This window comes from Staurois parvus, unplaced genomic scaffold (assembly GCF_062004578.1).
Source record: "Staurois parvus isolate SC_StPar_1 unplaced genomic scaffold, SC_StPar_1.0 ptg000276l, whole genome shotgun sequence".
In the NCBI taxonomy this organism is placed as follows: domain Eukaryota; kingdom Metazoa; phylum Chordata; class Amphibia; order Anura; family Ranidae; genus Staurois; species Staurois parvus.
This window is the reverse complement of record NW_028318072.1, coordinates 1,411,480-1,431,772: the sequence shown is the minus strand read 5'-3', so window position 1 is coordinate 1,431,772 and position 20,293 is coordinate 1,411,480. Positions and strand designations below refer to the sequence as shown.

The 20,293-nt window shown below is 42.0% G+C and overlaps 1 protein-coding gene across 2 annotated transcripts in view; it reads right to left on the bottom strand.

The window, feature by feature from the left end:
• The window catches only part of LOC149458768 (DNA-directed DNA/RNA polymerase mu-like), a 175,457-nt gene that overhangs the window by 8,221 nt on the left and 146,943 nt on the right, over positions 1-20,293 (bottom strand). The window contains exons 5-10 of one of the 2 annotated variants that reach the window (XM_089681693.1): positions 20,061-20,231; positions 17,273-17,344; positions 10,650-10,770; positions 9,344-9,476; positions 6,198-6,300; positions 594-869 (exon numbers count right to left, since the gene is read on the bottom strand). In XM_089681693.1, the coding sequence (XP_089537819.1) occupies positions 594-869; positions 6,198-6,300; positions 9,344-9,476; positions 10,650-10,770; positions 17,273-17,344; positions 20,061-20,231 (876 nt within the window). The remainder of the gene's footprint in view (positions 1-593; positions 870-6,197; positions 6,301-9,343; positions 9,477-10,649; positions 10,771-17,272; positions 17,345-20,060; positions 20,232-20,293) is intronic. The other variant, XM_089681694.1, reaches the window with a different exon arrangement.

The window sequence follows — 20,293 nt, the reverse complement described above, 5'->3', positions numbered from 1 at the left end:
AAACAATTGATTTCTGATTCAGCAGTGACCAGCCGTATTTCGATCACTGTGTATCCCCTATACACAGTGATCGAAATATGGCTGGTCACTGCTGAAACAGCTAAATTTTCATTGGTGTATGGCCAGTTAAAATCTAATAGATACCTCTATTCACACTATATAGCACTGATGGATGAATCTCCCTCTGCAGTTTTTGTACTCTGTTGTTCGGTGCTAGAAGCTGTCAGAATACTCAGAGTGGCTGCATCTGATTGGATTCAGGCAACAATTTTTCAACTGGCTCCCTTGATTTTTCAGTTAAAGGATATCCGTCGAAAAGATGCCGACAGGGCCCTCAATGAGTGAATTTTAATCAATCAGTTTAAAGCCAGCCTCAAATAGAGCAGTAAGGACTGATCTATGTAAAATATTTATGAACACAGCCAAGAATTGGGTATGCACCACGATTTACAAGACCGTGTCATCTCACAGCCAGTATCTCATTCCAGATGCTGACACAGGAGTGAAAAGGAGATAAAAGGCCTTGCACAGAGAAGTCTGTTCCAGATGAGAGGTAAACATCAACAAAAACCACATCCCACTATACTACATACCTTTGATCCTGTCCAGCCAAGAAGGGCATATGGATATTCTGAGTAAGGAGTGACCACTAAATCCACTCTAACAGCTTTCCAGTTACGAGAAGTGACACTTGAGCCATTAGGAACTCTGTGCACCACACCAGAAATGACTGAATCACACTCTGACTTCTCCAATTCACTGATAGGAAATGCAAAGATGGAATAGCAAGTTTCATGACCATCCATGTTCCTGTTCACTTTGTGAGGTACATGGGAGCGTTCTTTCGTGTGCCGGTACAACAGCAAACCCTGTAATTAACAGAACAAATGTGAATTGCAATATGACATACTAGGAGTGTGGAGAAGAGAATGTATAAGACTACTGGAGCTTACAAAAAAAAAAAAAAATATATATATATATATATATATATATATATATATATATATAAATAAAAATAAATATAAAAATATATAAAACTCAGGTGAAACTCAAAAAATTAGAATATCGTGCAAAAGTTTATTTAATTAATGCAACTTAGAAAGGTGAAACTAATATATGAGATAGACTCATTACATGCAAAGCAAGATAGTTCAAGCCGTGATTTGTCATAATTGTGATGATTATGGCTTACAGCTCATGAAAACCCCAAATCCACAATCTCAGAAAATTAGAATATTGTGAAAAGGTGCAATATTCTAGGCTCAAAGTGTCCCACTCTAATCAGCTAATTAAGCCATAACACCTGCAAAGGGTTTCTGAGCCTTTAAATGGTCTCTCAGTCTGGTTCAGTAGGAATCACAATCATGGGAAAGACTGCTGGCCTGACAGTTGTGCAGAAAACCATCAATGACTCCCTCCATAAGGAGGGAAAGCCTCAAAAAGGTAATTGCAAAAGAAGTTGGATGTTCCCAAAGTGTTGTATCAAAGCACATTAATAGAAAGTTATGTGGAAGGGAAAAGTGTGGAAGAAAAAGGTGCACAAGCAGCAGGGATGACCGCAGCCTGGAGAGGATTTTCAGGAAAAGGCCATTCAAAAGTGTTGGGGACTTTCTCAAGGAGTGGACTGAGGCTGGAGTCAGTGCATCAAGAGCCACCACACACAGACGGATCCTGGACATGGTCTTCAAATGTTGTATTCCTCTTGTCAAGTCGCTCCTGAACAACAAACAATGTCAGAAGCGTCTTACCTGGGCTAAAGAAAAACAAACCTGGTCTGTTGCTCAGTGGTCCAAAGTCCTCTTTTCTGATGAGAGCAACTTTAGCATCTCATTTGGAAACCAAGGACCCAGAGTATGGAGGAAGAATGGAGAGGCACACACTGCAAGATGCTTGAAGTCCAGTGTGAAGTTTCCACAGTCTGTGCTGATTTGGGGAGCCATGTCATCTGCTGGTGTTGGTCCACTGTGCTTCATTAAGTCCAGGGTCAACGCAGCCGTCTACCAGGAGATTTTGGAGCACTTCAAGCTTCCTTCTGCAGACGAGCTTTATGGGGATGCTGACTTCGTTTTCCAGCAGGACTTGGCACCTGGCCACACTGCCAAAAGCACCAAAACCTGGTTCAATGACCGTGGGATTACTGTGCTTGACTGGATAGCAAACTCGCCTGACCTGAACCCATAGAATCTATGGGGCATTGCTAAGAGAAAGATGAGAGACATGAGACCGAACAATCCAGAAGAGCTGAAGGCCGCTATTGAAGCATCCTGGTCTTCCATAACACCTCAGCAGTGCCACAGGCTGATAGCTTCCATGCCACGCCGCATTGAGGCAGTAATTGCTGCAAAAGGGGCCCAAACCAAGTATTAAGTACATATGCATGCTTATACATTTCAGAGGTCCGATATTGTTCTATGTACAATCCTGGTTTTATTGATTGCATGTAATATTCTAATGTTTTGAGATTGTGGAATTGGGGTTTTCATGAGCTGTAAACCATAATCATTACAATTATGACAAATCACGGCTTGAACTATCTTGCTTTGCATGTAATGAGTCACTCATATATTAGTCTCACCTTTTAAGTTAATTTTTCGAGTATATATATATATATATATATATATATATACATACATACACACACACACATATATACACACACATGAATTCATAGTGAAACAAACTTTCTCAGCATATTTAGAATGTTGATAGCACTTAAAAAGTTTATTCCTTAGATATGGCGTTGCATTAATTTTCCTTTCTTTAGGCTTTTTAGCTTTCATTTTCAACTAGTGCTCCTTCCACACTTTCTGTCCTAGGGTGACCATTTTCACTCACTGTATTGTATCCATGGACAAGCACAATTGTCACAAGACAAAAAGTGTAAAGACTATAGGACAGCTACGCTTCTCCTGACCTAATCTGTAGCATTTGATTCCACAGAAGTGAACTAATAACACTTTTTGGCATTTCTGTGCACCACCATCATAGAACAAGAGGAAATTACAAGCATAGTAGATTTCTGAAAGAATCAGCAGGCATTTTTCTGCATACTAAAACTAAGCGTTTAGTGTATGGGCAATGTGAATGAGAACTTAGGGTTGTTTTGTCAGTCTGTCTTCACTTGTGCCTCACCTGTTCGGTGTATGTGGCCATTTAAAGCAAAAACCAGTCTTCTGGGTGTTGGTTGTCAGCAGTCTTGATCGGGCCACATGAGATGACGTGACTCCCATGCATGCGTAGGAGTCCAGTTATCACAGAACACAGGCACTGTGCTGGAATGTATGCGCAACTCTGTGTACATTTTAGAGGCTGCAATCAGGGATGTACATTTATTTTACTGCAGGAGAAACATTGCATGTCTCTTTTTCAAAAAAGCTGCTTGCTCACTTTTTTGTATTTTAGACTTTAGGTCCACTTCAAGGCCTCCTTCCTCCTCAACCACTGTTGGTGCATTTATTGGAGTTAAAGAAGACCTTCATTTCAAAGTACATCTTTGCCTGGTGTATTCCTCCCCACTCAAAGTTCAAAAGCGACACATATTTTTTTCTATCATCATCTAGATGAAAATTACGTCACCCTTCTCCTGCAGCCTACTAGGTTTAATAGATATTCCAAGAGGCATCACAACACCAGGGGAGGGCAGACCCGGCAGCACATCCTCAGGGAGCCAGCTACAAGAAACTCTAAGACAGCCAGCTGCAGATGACAGAAAGAAAAATAGCAGACTGGGATGTGGTGTGCGGCAGATAATAACAGATCAGCGCTAGATTCACTGGGCATGTGTGTATTATTTATTTATTTTGTTTATTACAGAGGGGATTAACCACTAGCCTACAGGGCACTTATACCCCCTTCCTGCCCAGGCCAATTTCCAGCTTTCAGCGCTGTCACACTTTGAATGACAATTGCGCGGTCATGCAACACTGTACCCATATGAAATTTTTATCATTTTTTTGTGACAGATAGAGCTTTATTTTGGTGGTATTTAATCACCTCTGGGTTTTTTTATTGTTTCTTAAACAAACCAAAAACCACTGAAAATTTTGAAAAAAACGTTTTAGTTTTTGTTATAAAATTTTGTAAATAAGTGATTTTTCTCCTTCACTGATGTGCGCTAATGAGGCTGCAGTGATGGGCACTGATGGACACTGATAGGTGGCACTGATGAGGCACTGGTAAGTGGCACTGAAAGGCAGCACTCATATATGGCACTGACGGGCACTGATGCACACTGATAGGCGGCACTGACTGGCACTGATGGGTGACACTGAAAGGCAGCTCAGATGGGCACTGATATGTGGCATTGATGTGCACTGGTAGGCACTGATATGTGGCATTGATGTGGCACTGGCAGGTGGCATTGATGAGCACTGACAGGTGGCACTGCTGGGGCTACACTGATCATCAGGGCACACTGATCATCAGGGCATACTGATCATCGGTGTACATGTCCCCTCTGAGGAATGCCGATTACCGGCTCTCCTCTCAAGCTGTCAGCGTGACAGCTCGTGAGAGAAATGCCGATAACCGGCATTTCCCAATTTACATGCGATCAGCTGTGAATGGACACAGCTGATCACATGACCGAGCCGACATCTTTGGCTCTTTCCGTTGATCGTTGACCCGCTGTGTCCTAGGGACACAGCGCACCGCCGATCGAAGAGCATGCGCGGTTAGAATGGGAGGACGTTACGTCAACACGTTTCACCCTCCCACACGGTGTCGACGCCTTGTGGAATGGCAAAACGCGTTGACGTAACTTACGGTTCAGACCCTGTACCTGTGACATCACTTCTGATGCGGCGTACTGCGGCCATCTTTAATGTGGGCAAAGAGATCTGATTTTACAATTTTGACAGTTCTTCATTGCCAAAGCTGAGCAATTGTGTCTGCCTAGCTGGAATTGTCAGAGGAGCTATTGGAACATGTTTGATGAGTCCTGATTTATATACAAAAAGGCTTTTTTATTCCGTTTGAAAATGTGAGTGCATTTGGATCATCACTTGAGTATTAAATAGTTTTTAACAATATTACGCTATTTTGGTATTTTTTCTTTTGCATTTTTCTCATCCATCCATCCATGAGAATGTATTTTGGGTAAATTATGGTGGAACCATGAGCGAAGGCTTGAGAGTAACTAGCTGGTCATAAGGTAACCCTATCCATCCATCCGTCCCTCCAGGAATGAGCTTGGAGGAAGATAAGGGTGGATTACCATCTGTGATGTGGTAGATTAAATTACCCTATCGAAATTGGGGCTTAATTAATTGATGTGAGTGTAAGGAAGGTGTTTTTTTGCATTTTTTATAAAATATATATTTTTTTATCGGTATATAGCAATATATCATTGGCATCTTTTTCTTTTATGTTTTTCGCTATATGAGGAAATATCTGAGAAGGAGAGTCAGTGTGAAATCGCATAAAGAGTTAAATAATCTCTGAGGACACCACACTCCACCTGCAGGCTTGCCTTTTTTGCATCTTAAAGCCATACCAGTTTGGGAATTCACAGCATTTGGTGAGTGTGGATCTATAAAATGCTTTTCACAGAAGATGTGAGCAAACTGGAAAAGTTATAAAGTTTGAGTAAATAATATTTATTTCACATTTTTTGGGGACATTGGACTTTAATTTGGGACTTTTTGTTTGGACTGTGAGAGACCAGATATACTGAATGCAGGGTCCTGGGTTTAGTAACACATTAAGTGTTAAAATTTTGCTTGTTCAGATAAGAAACATTTTCCAATCGCTCGCCTTGTCCTCAAATCATCAGAAAATCAAACGAACATTTAAATAAAAAAATACTAACTGTATGGCTGGCTTTAGAGCTGTGACTTTTCATATGGACAGGAAGCAATTTAGAGCAGTAGGCAAGGCAATAGCCTTTTGACCAACACGGATAAAGACTGCAATATGCAGAGAGAAACCACCCAATATGCACAGTCTGTACTGGCATAGCCTGCCCCATTGGACACCAACTACGTGGATTTCCCCCTGGTTTACTACAGGAGCATAAAGGTTGTAGCTGGGCTCCCTGGATATCCACCGGTTCTTGGGCTCCTGACTAGGCTGCCTTGTGGATTATCTGGCTCTGGACAAAAGTGCAGGTGATCGGAAGTGCCCGCTTCCTTCCATCAATATTGATGTTTATCCTTGCAGATACAATACGGCATATATGCAGACTTGCTACCACTCACCTTGCCATCCATCCAATCCATAGATTTCTTCAGTAGCCCAGTCAATGCACCGACATCAGGATGTGTGATAAGGAAATCTACATCATGGCCCTGCTGCTTCCCCCTATGGTTTCCAAAAACACAATACAATGTTAATGTGCATGAGGCAACTGTGGTATCTGTGCAATCTATTTGAAAACAGTTGATTGAGGAAGAATATGTCTTTCTACACTATCTCAATATACTACTTTCAGTGTACTTAACATGTTCCATTCAGACAGAAATCATATTTTAGTTACATGTAAATGCTGACTGAAAAAGACAGAAGGTTATTTAGCCTATCTTATACTGGGATACCCATCAGTATTAAAGGCAGAGCTGGGAAATTTAGATACAGAAATTTTATTACCAGTGTTCTCAGACTGGATGAGACAGTGTTAGGTTACCCCCACCTCTCCACCTCATCCAATCAGTTAACACTTTGTAAAGAATTCTCTAAATAGCACCTTTGTGGTGTAGCCGACCTCCTTTGTTCAGAATGCATGGGAGCCAGAAGTAAATGGAGATCACTGGAGTAGCGGTGTGTACTTCAGTGATTTCCAGCTTCCAGTGACATCAGCCAAGTATGGTATATACCAAAATATATCATGCCTGTAATTCATTTTTAACTACAGCAGCAAGATCCCCAAGTTGAGTTTCATATATTGTTATATTTACATATATACGTATAATATACAGGTGAAACTCCAAAAATTAGAATATCGTGCAAAAGTTCATTTATTTCAGTAATGCAACTTAAAAGGTGAAACTAATATATGAGATAGACTCATTACATGCAAAGCAAGATAGTTCAAGCCGTGATTTGTCACAATTGTGATGATTATGGCGTACAGCTCATGAAAACCCCAAATCCACAATCTCAGAAAATTAGAATATTGTGAAAAGGTGCAATATTCTAGGCTCAAAGTGTCCCACTCTAATCAGCTAATTAAGCCATAACACCTGCAAAGGGTTCCTGAGCCTTTAAATGGTCTCTCAGTCTGGTTCAGTAGGAATCACAATCATGGGAAAGACTGCTGACCTGACAGTTGTGCAGAAAACTATCATTGACACCCTTCATAAGGAGGGAAAGCCTCAAAAAGGTAATTGCAAAAGAAGTTTGATGTTCCTAAAATGCTGTATCAAAGCATATTAATAGAAAGTTATGTAGATGGAAAAAGTGTGGAAGAAAAAGGTGCACAAGCAGCAGGGATGACCGCAGCCTGGAGAGGATTGTCAGGAAAAGGCCATTCAAAAGTGTTGGGGACTTTCACAAGGAGTGAACTGAGGCTGGAGTCAGTGCATCAAGAGCCACCACACACAGACGGATCCTGGACATGGGCTTCAAATGTCGTATTCCTCTTGTCAAGCCGCTCCTGAACAACACACAACGTCAAAAGAGTCTTACTTCGGCTGAAGAAAAACAGACCTGGTCTGTTGCTCAGTGGTCCAAAGTCCTCTTTTTTGATGAGAGCAACCTTTGCATCTCATTTGGAAACCAAGGACCCAGAGTATGGAGGAAGAATGGAGAGGCACACACTGCAAGATGCTTGAAGTCCAGTGTGAAGTTTCCACAGTCTGTGTTGATTTGGGGAGCCATGTCATCTGCTGGTGTTGGTCCACTGTGCTTCATTAAGTCCAGGGTCAACGCAGCCGTCTACCAGGAGATTTTCGAGCACTTCATGCTTCCTTCCGCAGATGAGCTTTGTGGGGATGCTGACTTCATTTTCCAGCAGGACTTGGCACCTGCCCACACTGCCAACAGCACCAAAACTTGGTTCAATGACCGTGGGATTACTGTGCTTGATTGGCCAGCAAACTCGCCTGACCTGAACCCCATAGAGAATCTATGAGGCATTGCCAAGAGAAAGATAAGAGACACAAGACCGAACAATGCAGAAGAACTGAAGGCCGCTATTGAAGCATCCTGGTCTTTCATAACACCTCAGTAGTGCCACAGGCTGATAGCTTCCATGCCACGCCGCATTGAGGCAGTAATTGCTGCAAAAGGGGCCCAAACCAAGTACTGAGTACATATGCATGCTTATACTTTTCAGAGGTCCGATATTGTTCTATGTACAATCCTTGTTTTATTGATTGCATGTAATATTCTAATTTTCTGAGATTGTGGATTTGGGGTTTTTATGAGCTATAAGCCATAATCATCACAATTATGACAAATCACGGCCTGACCTATCTTGCTTTGCATGTAATGAGTCTATCTCATATATTAGTTTCACTCTTTAAGTTCCATTACTGAAAAAAATGAACTTTTGCACGATATGCTAATTTTTCGAGTTTCACCTGTATATATTATTCTGTTGGCGTGTCAAAAATAGGCAGAGTGGCAATCCCTGTTACAGTGACAATAGGGCATTTCCGTTCATTTTGGAAAGATAATATCTGACTTCCTGTTGTGTCTACAGGGCAAAAACGGGAAGGGAAAATCTATCCAATGGGAAGAAAAAAAAGCCAGATGGAGCTATTCTAATCCAAAAAAAAAAAAAGAAAAAAAAAAGACTTTAGATATGCTTTAATAGAAAGCCTATGCTGAGGAAATATGGAGGTTGCACACATCCCTACCTGAAATTTCCTTGGTTGTCATACTGATCCACTAGCTTTAATAGTCAACCAGGAAGGAAACATGATCGCAGAAGCAATTATACTGTCTGTTATAAAATGTAGAGGCAATTTTAACTAAAGTATTGTAGCCCAAGAAATATGCTCTGGGCAGGCCAAGTTTAGTATTTACAAGGAACATTTTGAGGGGGAGGGCAGGAGGTTATAACTGCACCTATCTGAAGAAGACACAGGAGTTGATTTACCAAATGAGTAAAAACAGTTGAATTTGCAAGCTGAATGTGCTCTTCAATCATATGCTAGCAAAAATACCTTTTTTAAAATTATTTACCTTGCACAGAGTGAGCACAGTTTCAGCTTATTTACTAACATTCACTTTCCTAAGCCTAACAGCGTCTACCGTTTTAGTAAATCAACCCTAATCCTGTACTTCTCAGTATATCTGTGAAGGGATTTTTGGTTCATTTTTTGAACCATACCAAAATCTTAATGGCAGTACTACATATGCTTTTGTGGAACTCTGTTGATAAAATATTCATTGGTCATACCTGCAAAAGCCACCAGTCATTGTAATCTGAATGTCGGGGACAAATGTCTGCAGGGCTTCTCTTATCATACATTGTATACGGTCAGCATCCTCACGTGCCACAGGAAGTTGCAAGTCAATGTAATGTTCCAGCCCTAAGTGAGGAAACTAGTGGTTATTATAAAAAGAAAAGTGATATGTTCTCTTATCCCCATTTAAAGTGAAATTTGACCCTCCTGTTATTTTCAGCCAAGGAAGCTGCCATCTTAGCCTCTGTGTGATCTGCAACTGCCATTGTGTTGAACATGTGATCAGTTATGACACCAGACATTTGATGATTTCTCAGTTTGGTTAAAGCACAAACAAAATGTAATAGTTATTCCTCACATACCAGGAATGTAACTGATTTTTCAAAATCATTAACCACTTGCCCTCCAGAGGATTTATCCCCCTTCCTGACCATTTTTTGCAATACGATGCTGCATTACTTTAACTGACAATTGAGCAGTCATGCACAAATGAAATTTTTTTCCACAGAGCTTTCTTTTGGTGGTATTTGATCACCTCTGCTGTTTTTATTTTTTGCGCTATAAACAAAATACAAACAATTTTGAAAAAAAAAATAAAAAAATATTGACTTTCTGCTATAAAAATATTAAATACAAAAATGTAAAAAAAAAAAAAAATCTAATTTCTTCAGAAATGTAGGTCAAAATGTATAGTGCTACATGTCTTTGCTAAAAAAAAAAAATCTGAATACATGTAAATTAATTGGTTTACGTGAAAGTTATAGCATCTACAAATGGCGGTATATATACACTGGAATTTAAAATTTTTTACTAGTAATGGAGGCGATCAGCAACTTATAGAGGAACTGTGGCAGGCATTCTGACAATGGGTGGCAACTGACTAACTTCCACTGACATCCTCAGTGACACTAAAACAGTGATCAGTGCTAATAAAAAGCAATGACACTGTACTAATGACACTGGGCAGGAAGGGGTTAACATCTGGGGCAATCAAAGAATGAACTGTCTGCTGTGTTTTACTAGCAAGACATGCTGTTTTCTATCTCTCTGCTGTGCAGAGAGATACAAAAGAGTGTGTCCATGCTGACAGGAGAGAGACTTGTGTTGTTTACACACAGGTCTCTCCCCTGTCATCTTTACCCGAGGATCGCTGAGTGGCGACCGGGACCAGGTGACTGACATCCCTAGTCAAACACAAACACACATTTTGCACAGCCCTGCTACCCTGTAGTAGTACTTCTGCTATAGGGCGGCAGGAAAGTGGTTAAATTGATGGGTTTAGTTGCACTTTGTTCTTACCTACTCTCTGGTCTGCTGTCAGTTTAAATTTTGGGTCTTTCAGGTCATCCAGTTTCCGCACACCATCTTTGTACCATCGTTCTGCTGTTCGTACCCCGACTCCAAAAATGCTGGTGAACAGCTAAGAAGAAAGCGTTTGTCTCAAAGTTCAGTTCTACTAGATATGCTAAGAACAGCACACAAGCCAGGGGGCACTAACCCCTTTTGATCCATCTTTTACATTTTAACATGTTAAAAACAGCTGTCTCTGCTGTAAAAATAGACTGAGTGTACATAGAAGGGAAAAATGAGAAACACAGATTAGCATGGAAGTACCTGACTAACAAAGTGAGCCAAAAAGATGCTTTTGTAAATACAGTGTATGTGAAAAATATAAATGTTTTTGTGACTCTGGCTTGGTTCACGCCCATGCGTGTTGCAATCTGCTGCAGGAAAAAGTCCCTGACCCTATCCAAAAAAACACAGAGGCTGAAAACACATAGATGAACATATCCCATAGAAAATCATGTCAAATGGGCTGTAATAAGTTTCTGCAAAACGCAAAAAGTACTAAAAAAAAAAAGGCATAGGCGTGAACCAGGCATTAAAACTGAACTTGGGCCTAACCTTCAAGCGATATTAAACCTGAAGCCAAAAATGTATTATATTGCAGCTTACCAATCACTAGATGTGGTGACTGCACCAGTTTTCTTTTCATAGGCTTTCCCCTTCTGTTTTCACCTGGTGATCTGGCCACTAACACACCTCCTGTATTAGAGTGCCCCCACTCTGGTTGAAAGGACACAGAGGGCACCTTTGGACAGTAGCATTATCAGTCTGGGGGGATGGGAGTGCTAGATATACTAGCAGATTTAAACACAACAACACATTTAAGCCACACTCTACTAATGCTTTATAAGTAGTTACAGCAAACAGTTTTTTTTTGTCTTTTAGGACAAAAGTTTTACAAAAATAAAAAAATAAAAAGTTGATCATTTTAAGCACCCATGTTAGTGTTAAATGGCTTGTCTCATCTTTGTAACTGATACATTCTGCTGGAGAGCTTGTTCTCATGAAAAGCAACAAACTTACTGACTAGATCAACAGATGAAAACAGAAGAAAGCCTGAAAAGAAAATATGTTTGCTTTTTGGATTTAATACCACTTTCAGTCTTACACAGCTGTACAGGCGACTGAAATCGCTCACTCCGATTTCACTGCACACTGTGATCTTCCCAAAGTGTGCATTAGAAGCTGCAACAAGACACACAGAGCCCATCTTATTACCTGTCTGAAGAACATCTAGTATCATCTAGCCTTTCTTCTCCAGTCTTATTGTTCCTGACAGGTCCCTTACGGTCTTAATGCGAATGCATCCTGCCAAGAACACCTACTCCACCCAACCAACATCCATAAATACATTTTGATGTTTGCACGACTCCTCTGAATAACTGGTCCTTTGATTGCATCTGGGCTGAGTGCTGTGGCAAGATGCTGCGGAAATTTTTTTGTAGGAAGCTATGTACAGCACTTTGCTGGCCTTTTCCACCAGCCATCATCTGCCTTCATTGCAAAGAGCAGAATGGATGACATCACTTGCTCAGAATTAAAAGGTATATTATAAAACAGAAGAGTTTTATTTAAAACATTGCTGATAATGGGGTAACACTGTTCAACAAATTTTTATTTTTTGCCAGTTTTGGAAACAAAAGGATCCATTTCTTAATGAATTTCACATTCTGAGTTCAAATATAACAATGAAATTTGTCAATTGGCTCTAGTTTTTCTGGAATCGGAAAGTTTTCTACTATAGGCGTAATGACTACATAATGCACAATAATTATATAGATAGATGTCTTTCCACAAATATAAAGCAAGTGATATTGACTACATAACAAAGCCTAAATGGTATAATATATTGCATAGGATTACCAAGAAAAATTATAGCCATAAGCTAAGTTGAATCATTTTAATACTTAGGATTCTCACTAGTTTTGTCTTCAGTTTGTGTCGGTTTTGCTTCTCTTGGCTTTTCTCTTGTATTCGAGGAAAGGGCTATCTCTTACAACTGTCCAGCAATAGTCAGCAAGCATTGATGGGCTCCATTTACCTTGATATCTTCTTTCCATAGCTGCAATGTCTTGATGGAAGCGCTCTCCGTGTTCATCACTCACTGCTCCACAGTTTGGTGGGAAAAAATCCAGATGCGAATGTAGAAAATGAATTTTTAGAGACATGTTGCAACCCAGATTTCTGTAAGTCTGGATGAGTTTTTCTACCACTTTCTTGTAGTCTGGTGTTTTATTGTTTCCAAGAAAATTTGATGTCACTGATACAAATGCTGTCCAGGCAGCCTTTTCCTTTCCACGCAACAGAGAAAGAAACTCATCATCATGAATAAGTTTACGAATCTGTGGCCCAACAAAGACTCCTTCATTTATTTTTGCAGCACTAAGTGCTGGAAATTTGCTAATCAGGTACTTGAAACCTGCTTTATTCTTGTCCATTGCCTTAACAAAGTTTTTCATTAATCCCAACTTGATGTGTAATGGAGGTAATAAGATCTTATTGCTGTCTACAAGTGCTGGATAGTTAACATTTTTTTCTCCAGGCTGCAATGACTGGCGTAATGGCCAGTCTCTTTTGGCATAGTGCATTTCTCTCGCACGACTGTCCCACTCACAGAGGAAGCAGCAGTACTTAGTATATCCACCTTGAAGTCCAAGTAGGATAGCAATCACCTTCAGGTCACCACAAATCGACCATTGATGTTCATCATAGTTGATGCACCTTAAAAGCTCTTTCGAGTTTTCATACGTTTCTTTCATTGAAACTGCGTAAGCAACTGGAACTGACGGCAGCTGGTTGCCATTATGGAGCAAAACAGCTTTAAGACTCGCCTTTGAAGCATCAATGAACAGCCTCCACTCATCGGGATCATAGCATACGCCGATGGCTGAGATTAAACCTCTGATAAGATCGCTCAATTCCACTTGTGTAATGAGGTGTGGTTCAGTGGGTGTGGATGGAAGAAAGTCTGGGTCATGTGAGGTTGACGGTTGATGACTACACGCTTCAGGTTCTTCCTCACTTGACTCAACCACAAAGGATTCTGGTGCTTTAGGAATTGGTAGCCCCTCTCCATGAGGAACTGGACGTATTGCCGATGGAATATTTGGATAGTGCACAGATAACTTTTTCTTCTTATTTAGCCCTTTTGTTGGAGGCACCATACAAAAGTAACAATTACTAACATGATCTGTTGGCTCTCTCCAAATCATTGGCACAGCGAAAGGCATAGATGCCTTTTTTCCATTCAACCATTGCTCCAGTGCCGTCCCACAAGAATTGCAGCATATATGTGGTGCCCAGCTCTTGTTCTGGTCTCCTATCTTGCAGCCAAAATACAAGTTGTAGGCTTTCTTAATCATTCCTGTTATCCTCTTTTTTTGTGAGATAAAAGTTATTTCACCGCAGATATAGCAGAAATTATCTGCTTTATTCACACAAGTTCGAGGCATTACTGAGTAGCCTATATAAGCATAAAACGAAATGTAAAGACGCTGTCGAACTACAATCAGCTACAGATACTGCAGCTTTTATGCAGTGAAGTGATGCAATTAAAGGCTAATATTGCATCATCTCAGTATACATGCAATTTTCTATTGGTCACCAGTATCAATTGCGCAATATGCAGCTGAAGTTGCATCATAATTTTGAATGGCTTACGTCATTAGATGGGTGAATATATCATGGAAACTAGAGCCAATCAACATTTTTTAGGGTCATTTTCGTTTTCAGCACCCCAAAATTATGTAAGATTAGCTAATTTTATGCCCAAAACTTTTTACCTGTTGAACAGTGAATCAGCAGCCAGAGAAGACAAACTATATGCAGAATAAACTTAATCACAGCTGTACCGTATTTTTCGCTCCATAAGACGCACCTAGGTTTTAGAGGCGAAAAACAAGAAAAAAAAATATTCTGAACCAATGGACTGCAGACACAGTACAGGAGATGACCAGAGACTGCGGACACAGTACAGGAGATGACCAGAGACTGCGGACACAGTACAGGAGATGACCAGAGACTGCGGACACAGTACAAAAGATGACCAGAGACTGCGGACACAGTACAGGGATGGTCAGAGACTGCAGACAAACTATAGGAGACAGTCAGAGACTGCGGACATAGTACAGGAGATGACCAGAGACTGCGGACACAGTACAGGAGATGACCAGAGACTGCGGACACAGTACAGGAGATGACCAGAGACTGCGGACACAGTACAGGAGATGACCAGAGACTGCGGACACAGTACAGGAGATGACCAGAGACTGCGGACACAGTACAGGAGATGACCAGAGACTGCGGACACAGTACAGGAGATGACCAGAGACTGCGGACACAGTACAGGAGATGACCAGAGACTGCGGACACAGTACAGGAGATGACCAGAGACTGCGGACACAGTACAGGAGATGACCAGAGACTGCGGACACAGTACAGGAGATGACCAGAGACTGCGGACACAGTACAGGAGATGACCAGAGACTGCGGACACAGTACAGGAGATGACCAGAGACTGCGGACACAGTACAGGAGATGACCAGAGACTGCGGACACAGTACAGGAGATGACCAGAGACTGCGGACACAGTACAGGAGATGACCAGAGACTGCGGACACAGTACAGGAGATGACCAGAGACTGCGGACACAGTACAGGAGATGACCAGAGACTGCGGACACAGTACAGGAGATGACCAGAGACTGCGGACACAGTACAGGAGATGACCAGAGACTGCGGACACAGTACAGGAGATGACCAGAGACTGCGGACACAGTACAGGAGATGACCAGAGACTGCGGACACAGTACAGGAGATGACCAGAGACTGCGGACACAGTACAGGAGATGACCAGAGACTGCGGACACAGTACAGGAGATGACCAGAGACTGCGGACACAGTACAGGAGATGACCAGAGACTGCGGACACAGTACAGGAGATGACCAGAGACTGCGGACACAGTACAGGAGATGACCAGAGACTGCGGACACAGTACAGGAGATGACCAGAGACTGCGGACACAGTACAGGAGATGACCAGAGACTGCGGACACAGTACAGGAGATGACCAGAGACTGCGGACACAGTACAGGAGATGACCAGAGACTGCGGACACAGTACAGGAGATGACCAGAGACTGCGGACACAGTACAGGAGATGACCAGAGACTGCGGACACAGTACAGGAGATGACCAGAGACTGCGGACACAGTACAGGAGATGACCAGAGACTGCGGACACAGTACAGGAGATGACCAGAGACTGCGGACACAGTACAGGAGATGACCAGAGACTGCGGACACAGTACAGGGATGGTCAGAGACTGCGGACACAGTACAGGGATGGTCAGAGACTGCGGACACAGTACAGGAGATGACCAGAGACTGTGGACACAGTACAGGGATGGTCAGAGACTGCGGACACAGTACAGGGATGGTCAGAGACTGCAGACAAACTATAGGAGACAGTCAGAGACTGCGGACATAGTACAGGAGATGACCAGAGACTGCGGACATAGTACAGGAGATGACCAGAGACTGCTGACACAGTACAGGGGATGACCAGAGACTGAGGACACAGTACAGGGGATGACCAGAGACTGAGGACACAGTACAGGGGATGACCAGAGACTGCGGACACAGTACAGGAGATGATCAGAGACTGCGGACACAGTACAGGAGATGATCAGAGACTGCGGACACAGTACAGGAGATGATCAGAGACTGCGGACACAGTACAGGAGATGATCAGAGACTGCGGACACAGTACAGGAGATGACCAGAGACTGCGGACATAGTACAGGGAAAATACCAGGGACACAGTACAGATGACCAGAGACTGCAGACAGTGCAGGGGATGACCAGAGACTGCTGACCTTTGGGGAGGGAGGGGGAGCGGGTACCTCAATTTGACAGGTACCCGCTCCCACGTCCGCGGCGTTGTCTTTCCCTCTTCTTCCTGCGCTGGCTTCTGTGACAGCCGGGTGCCCACTGCGCATGCGCGAGAAGCGCTGCGCTTTGTGAATGGCCCGGCGCCTTCTGGCACCTGTCATGTGTCCCAGAAAACACCTGGACCATTCACAAAACGCAGCGCATGCGCAGTGGGCACCCGACTGTCTCAGAAGCCAGCGCGGGAAGGCTGTGCAGCGCTGGAGCGAGGAACAGGTAAGGCCTTGCAGGAGAGAAGAGCTGAGCGGCCGGCCCGGTATTCTGACATGGTTGGCGGCAGAAATACCGGACCGGCCGCTTTATATTCGCTCCATAAGACGCACTGACATTTTCCCCCCTTTTTTGGGGGGAAAAAAGTGCGTCTTATGGAGCGAAAAATACGGTACTTTGGATGTGCACTGCCTGGACCGGCTGGGGCTGATTTAGAATTATTGAAAAAAAAGGTCTGTGTAGCCCACAGTAATCTGTCACATTGTGCATCCTGGAATTTACACAATATGACAGCCAACATTGTATTCATTATAAGCAGGACAGTATGTGCAGGAGTGGATTTTTTGTTGGTATAACCTCGGGTAGTATGTGCATATGTTTAATATTTCCTACAATACAAAAAATGATGGCGCACACACCTCCATACATTGGTAGTGCTCACTGGCTTGGAGCTCCTCAGCTTCTCTACAAATGCCATCTTCCAAAATTTCCTGCACAACAAATCTGCTGTAAGTTTTACATAAATATATCAAAAGACAAAACCACACATTGATGGATATATAAAAATAACCAGCTCACATTTTTCATTTCTGTTTAGTTATGAGTTACTGCTTTTCAATGTCAGGTTAAAACACAAAAAGTGGGGGAATGTATCAGGAACCAAAAGAATGAGACAGACTTCCATAAGAACAAACCAACAACAATCTGTCTAAACACAGAGAAAACAAATGCATTTGAAGACAGAACTGTGAGATATTAATTGTACAGTCCAAGAGCCTCAAATGGTTTCCCTTTCAGGTTTTTTGGTTAAACAGAGATACTAGAAAGATTGAACACTTGACAGATCAAATCTATATTCTGGTACCCATCTCCCAGCAATGGCATTCAACATTATGCTACCAACATTTGGTCATGGACCATTAACAATGCTAAAGTATAGTGATGCTTATCTTTTCTTCATTCACTACAATACACTGTCCAGGCTAGCCTTTCTCACCCAGTTCTTTGAAACCCTAAAGGTTCCTTCAGAGATTTGTAGGGGTTTCTTAACCAATCAGCAATTTGTGATTCAATTATCTTTTTAGCTATCTGTAAGAAAGGAATTCTTCTCCTTGACTTCCAGTGTAAGGAGCATTCTTCCCCAATGAACACCAGTGTAAGGAACATTATTTCAATGACCCATAGAAAAGAAGGCCCTTTTCCACTGACCACCAGTCTAAGGTGGCCCTTTTCCACTGACCATCAATGTAACGCATTGGGATGTTCTGTTTTTTTTCAATGACTGCCAACACTACAAGGAGCTCTACAATTTTCGCTGCCTTTCATTTCTGGTATTCGTTTTAGTTTAATTTCATTATTACTACTGAAAATAATTTTGTCAAATTGGGCAGTCTTAGCTGTCAAATACCACGTCATATTCTTTTCATGGGTTCATCCGTGTTAACCACTTGCCTACTAGGCACTTATACCCCCTTCCTGCCTAGGCCAATTTTCAGCTGTCGCACTTTGAATGACAATTGCGCAGTCATACAAGACTGTACCCATATGACATTTTTATCTTTTTTTTTCACAAAACTAAAGCTTTCTTTTGGTGGTATTTAATTGCCACTGGGCATTTTATTTTTTGCGTTATAACCAAAAAAAAAAGCAAAAAATGTGAAACAAAAAAAGTTTTTCTTTGTTTCGATTATAAAATTTTGCAAACAGGTCATTTTTCTCCTTCACTGCTGTGCGTTGATGAGGCTGCACTGATGGACACTGATGAGGTGGCATGGATAGGCAGCACTGATGAGCACAGGTAGGTGGCACTGATCATCAGTGCCCTAATGATCAGTGCCGATCACTTCTCTGACAATTGCCGATTATCGGCAGTACTTTCCTCATGATGTGACAGCGTGAGGAAAGTGCAGCTGATAACCGGCAACGATATTTACCCGGTGATCTGCTGTGTATTGGACACAGCTGATCACGTGGTAAAAGGCTGTTGTGGTTGGTCATTTACCATATCACGTGATCAGCTGTGTCCGTAGGACACAGCGATAACCGGCAGTGCCGGGGGGGTGGGTTCTGGGAGGACGTCCAACTAGACAACCACGCTGTAGCTGTCTTTCGGCTATAGCACGGTAGGGAAAAGTTAAAAGGTTGATAAAGGCTGGTCTAGCTGTGTTTTTAACAAGCTATATTTTTTTTTACTACTTTGCCATTGCCAACACTTTGTTGTAAAGGGTCTGTTGAAACTAGCACATACTGTATAAGTGAATCAGTCAGGGCAGTGACTCAAATCAATGACAGAGCATCTGAATGGAGATACCTTCTGCTGTGCTCTCTGTTCAGAAAACCAATTGTGCTCTGGAAACTCCTGGTCATGCCTTAAACTTTAGTTAACTAAAATTAAAAAATATATTATACATACGTGCTCTACACAAGGGTATTGCACAAAGCAGCCCTAAACCTCCTCTTCTAGGGACCCCCACCAGCGCTGCCACTGCACCCTTTCTCCGTGCGCCACCAAAACTGCTTCCTATGGGGGCACACCTGCTGATGCACTTCCAAGCCAGGCTGTGAGTGGCCATAGAACACACAGTGCAGCTTGGCTCCAAACCGCCATAGCCAAGCTTATGAGAGCAGGGAGAGAAAACAGAGGATTTGCAGACAGTACAGCACTAGATTGATGTAGGACTCAGGAAAGTATTTAGGGAAGGAAGATGGGGGAGGAGGAGAACAACAACTAGAATGGTTTTTTTTTACCCTAATGAATAGAATGCATTACAGGTAAAAAAAAACATTTTTAGCATTTTGGCTCTAGAACCACTTTAAATATTTGTTTGTAAAACAAAGAAGGTTGAAAAATAAAAGTAAAAATACAACAGACCATGAAACTAACTTTTTCTATTTAGGTAGATCACAATAATCATTTTAAAGAGGTTTATGTCAGTAGAGTTACTGATCTAGCACAAGACCAAGTCATCATCTCATCAAAACAAACCTTGCACAACATAAAAGAGAACAGGTTTTAGCAGGGGAGAGTTACAAATGGTAGAAAAAAAAAAGTGATAGCCAAAACTAAACAAATTCTAAATTCTAGTTAACCTGCTACAAAACATGTGAATTCAGATTTACAAGGGGAACAGCTCCACATTTCTTTCAGTTTTCTCCAGTCACCTCAGTAATGTGTTAATTGCCAAGGTCTTAATGATCAACAGATACCTGAATGATGGACTTGCAGTGCCCACCACACCACGGCAGATCCTGAGCTTCTTCTACAGACTGTAGTTTGTATGGCAGAGACTTCAGTGTGGATGCTGCTCTGGTGAAACCAAGATACCGAACCTCTGAACCCTGAAAAAAAGCTGCTCGTGCCAAGATCTCCAGGGCATCCTTAAAATCATGAAAAAGTTAAAGCTATAAAACTTTTGTTCCTAAAATACACAAGAACATCA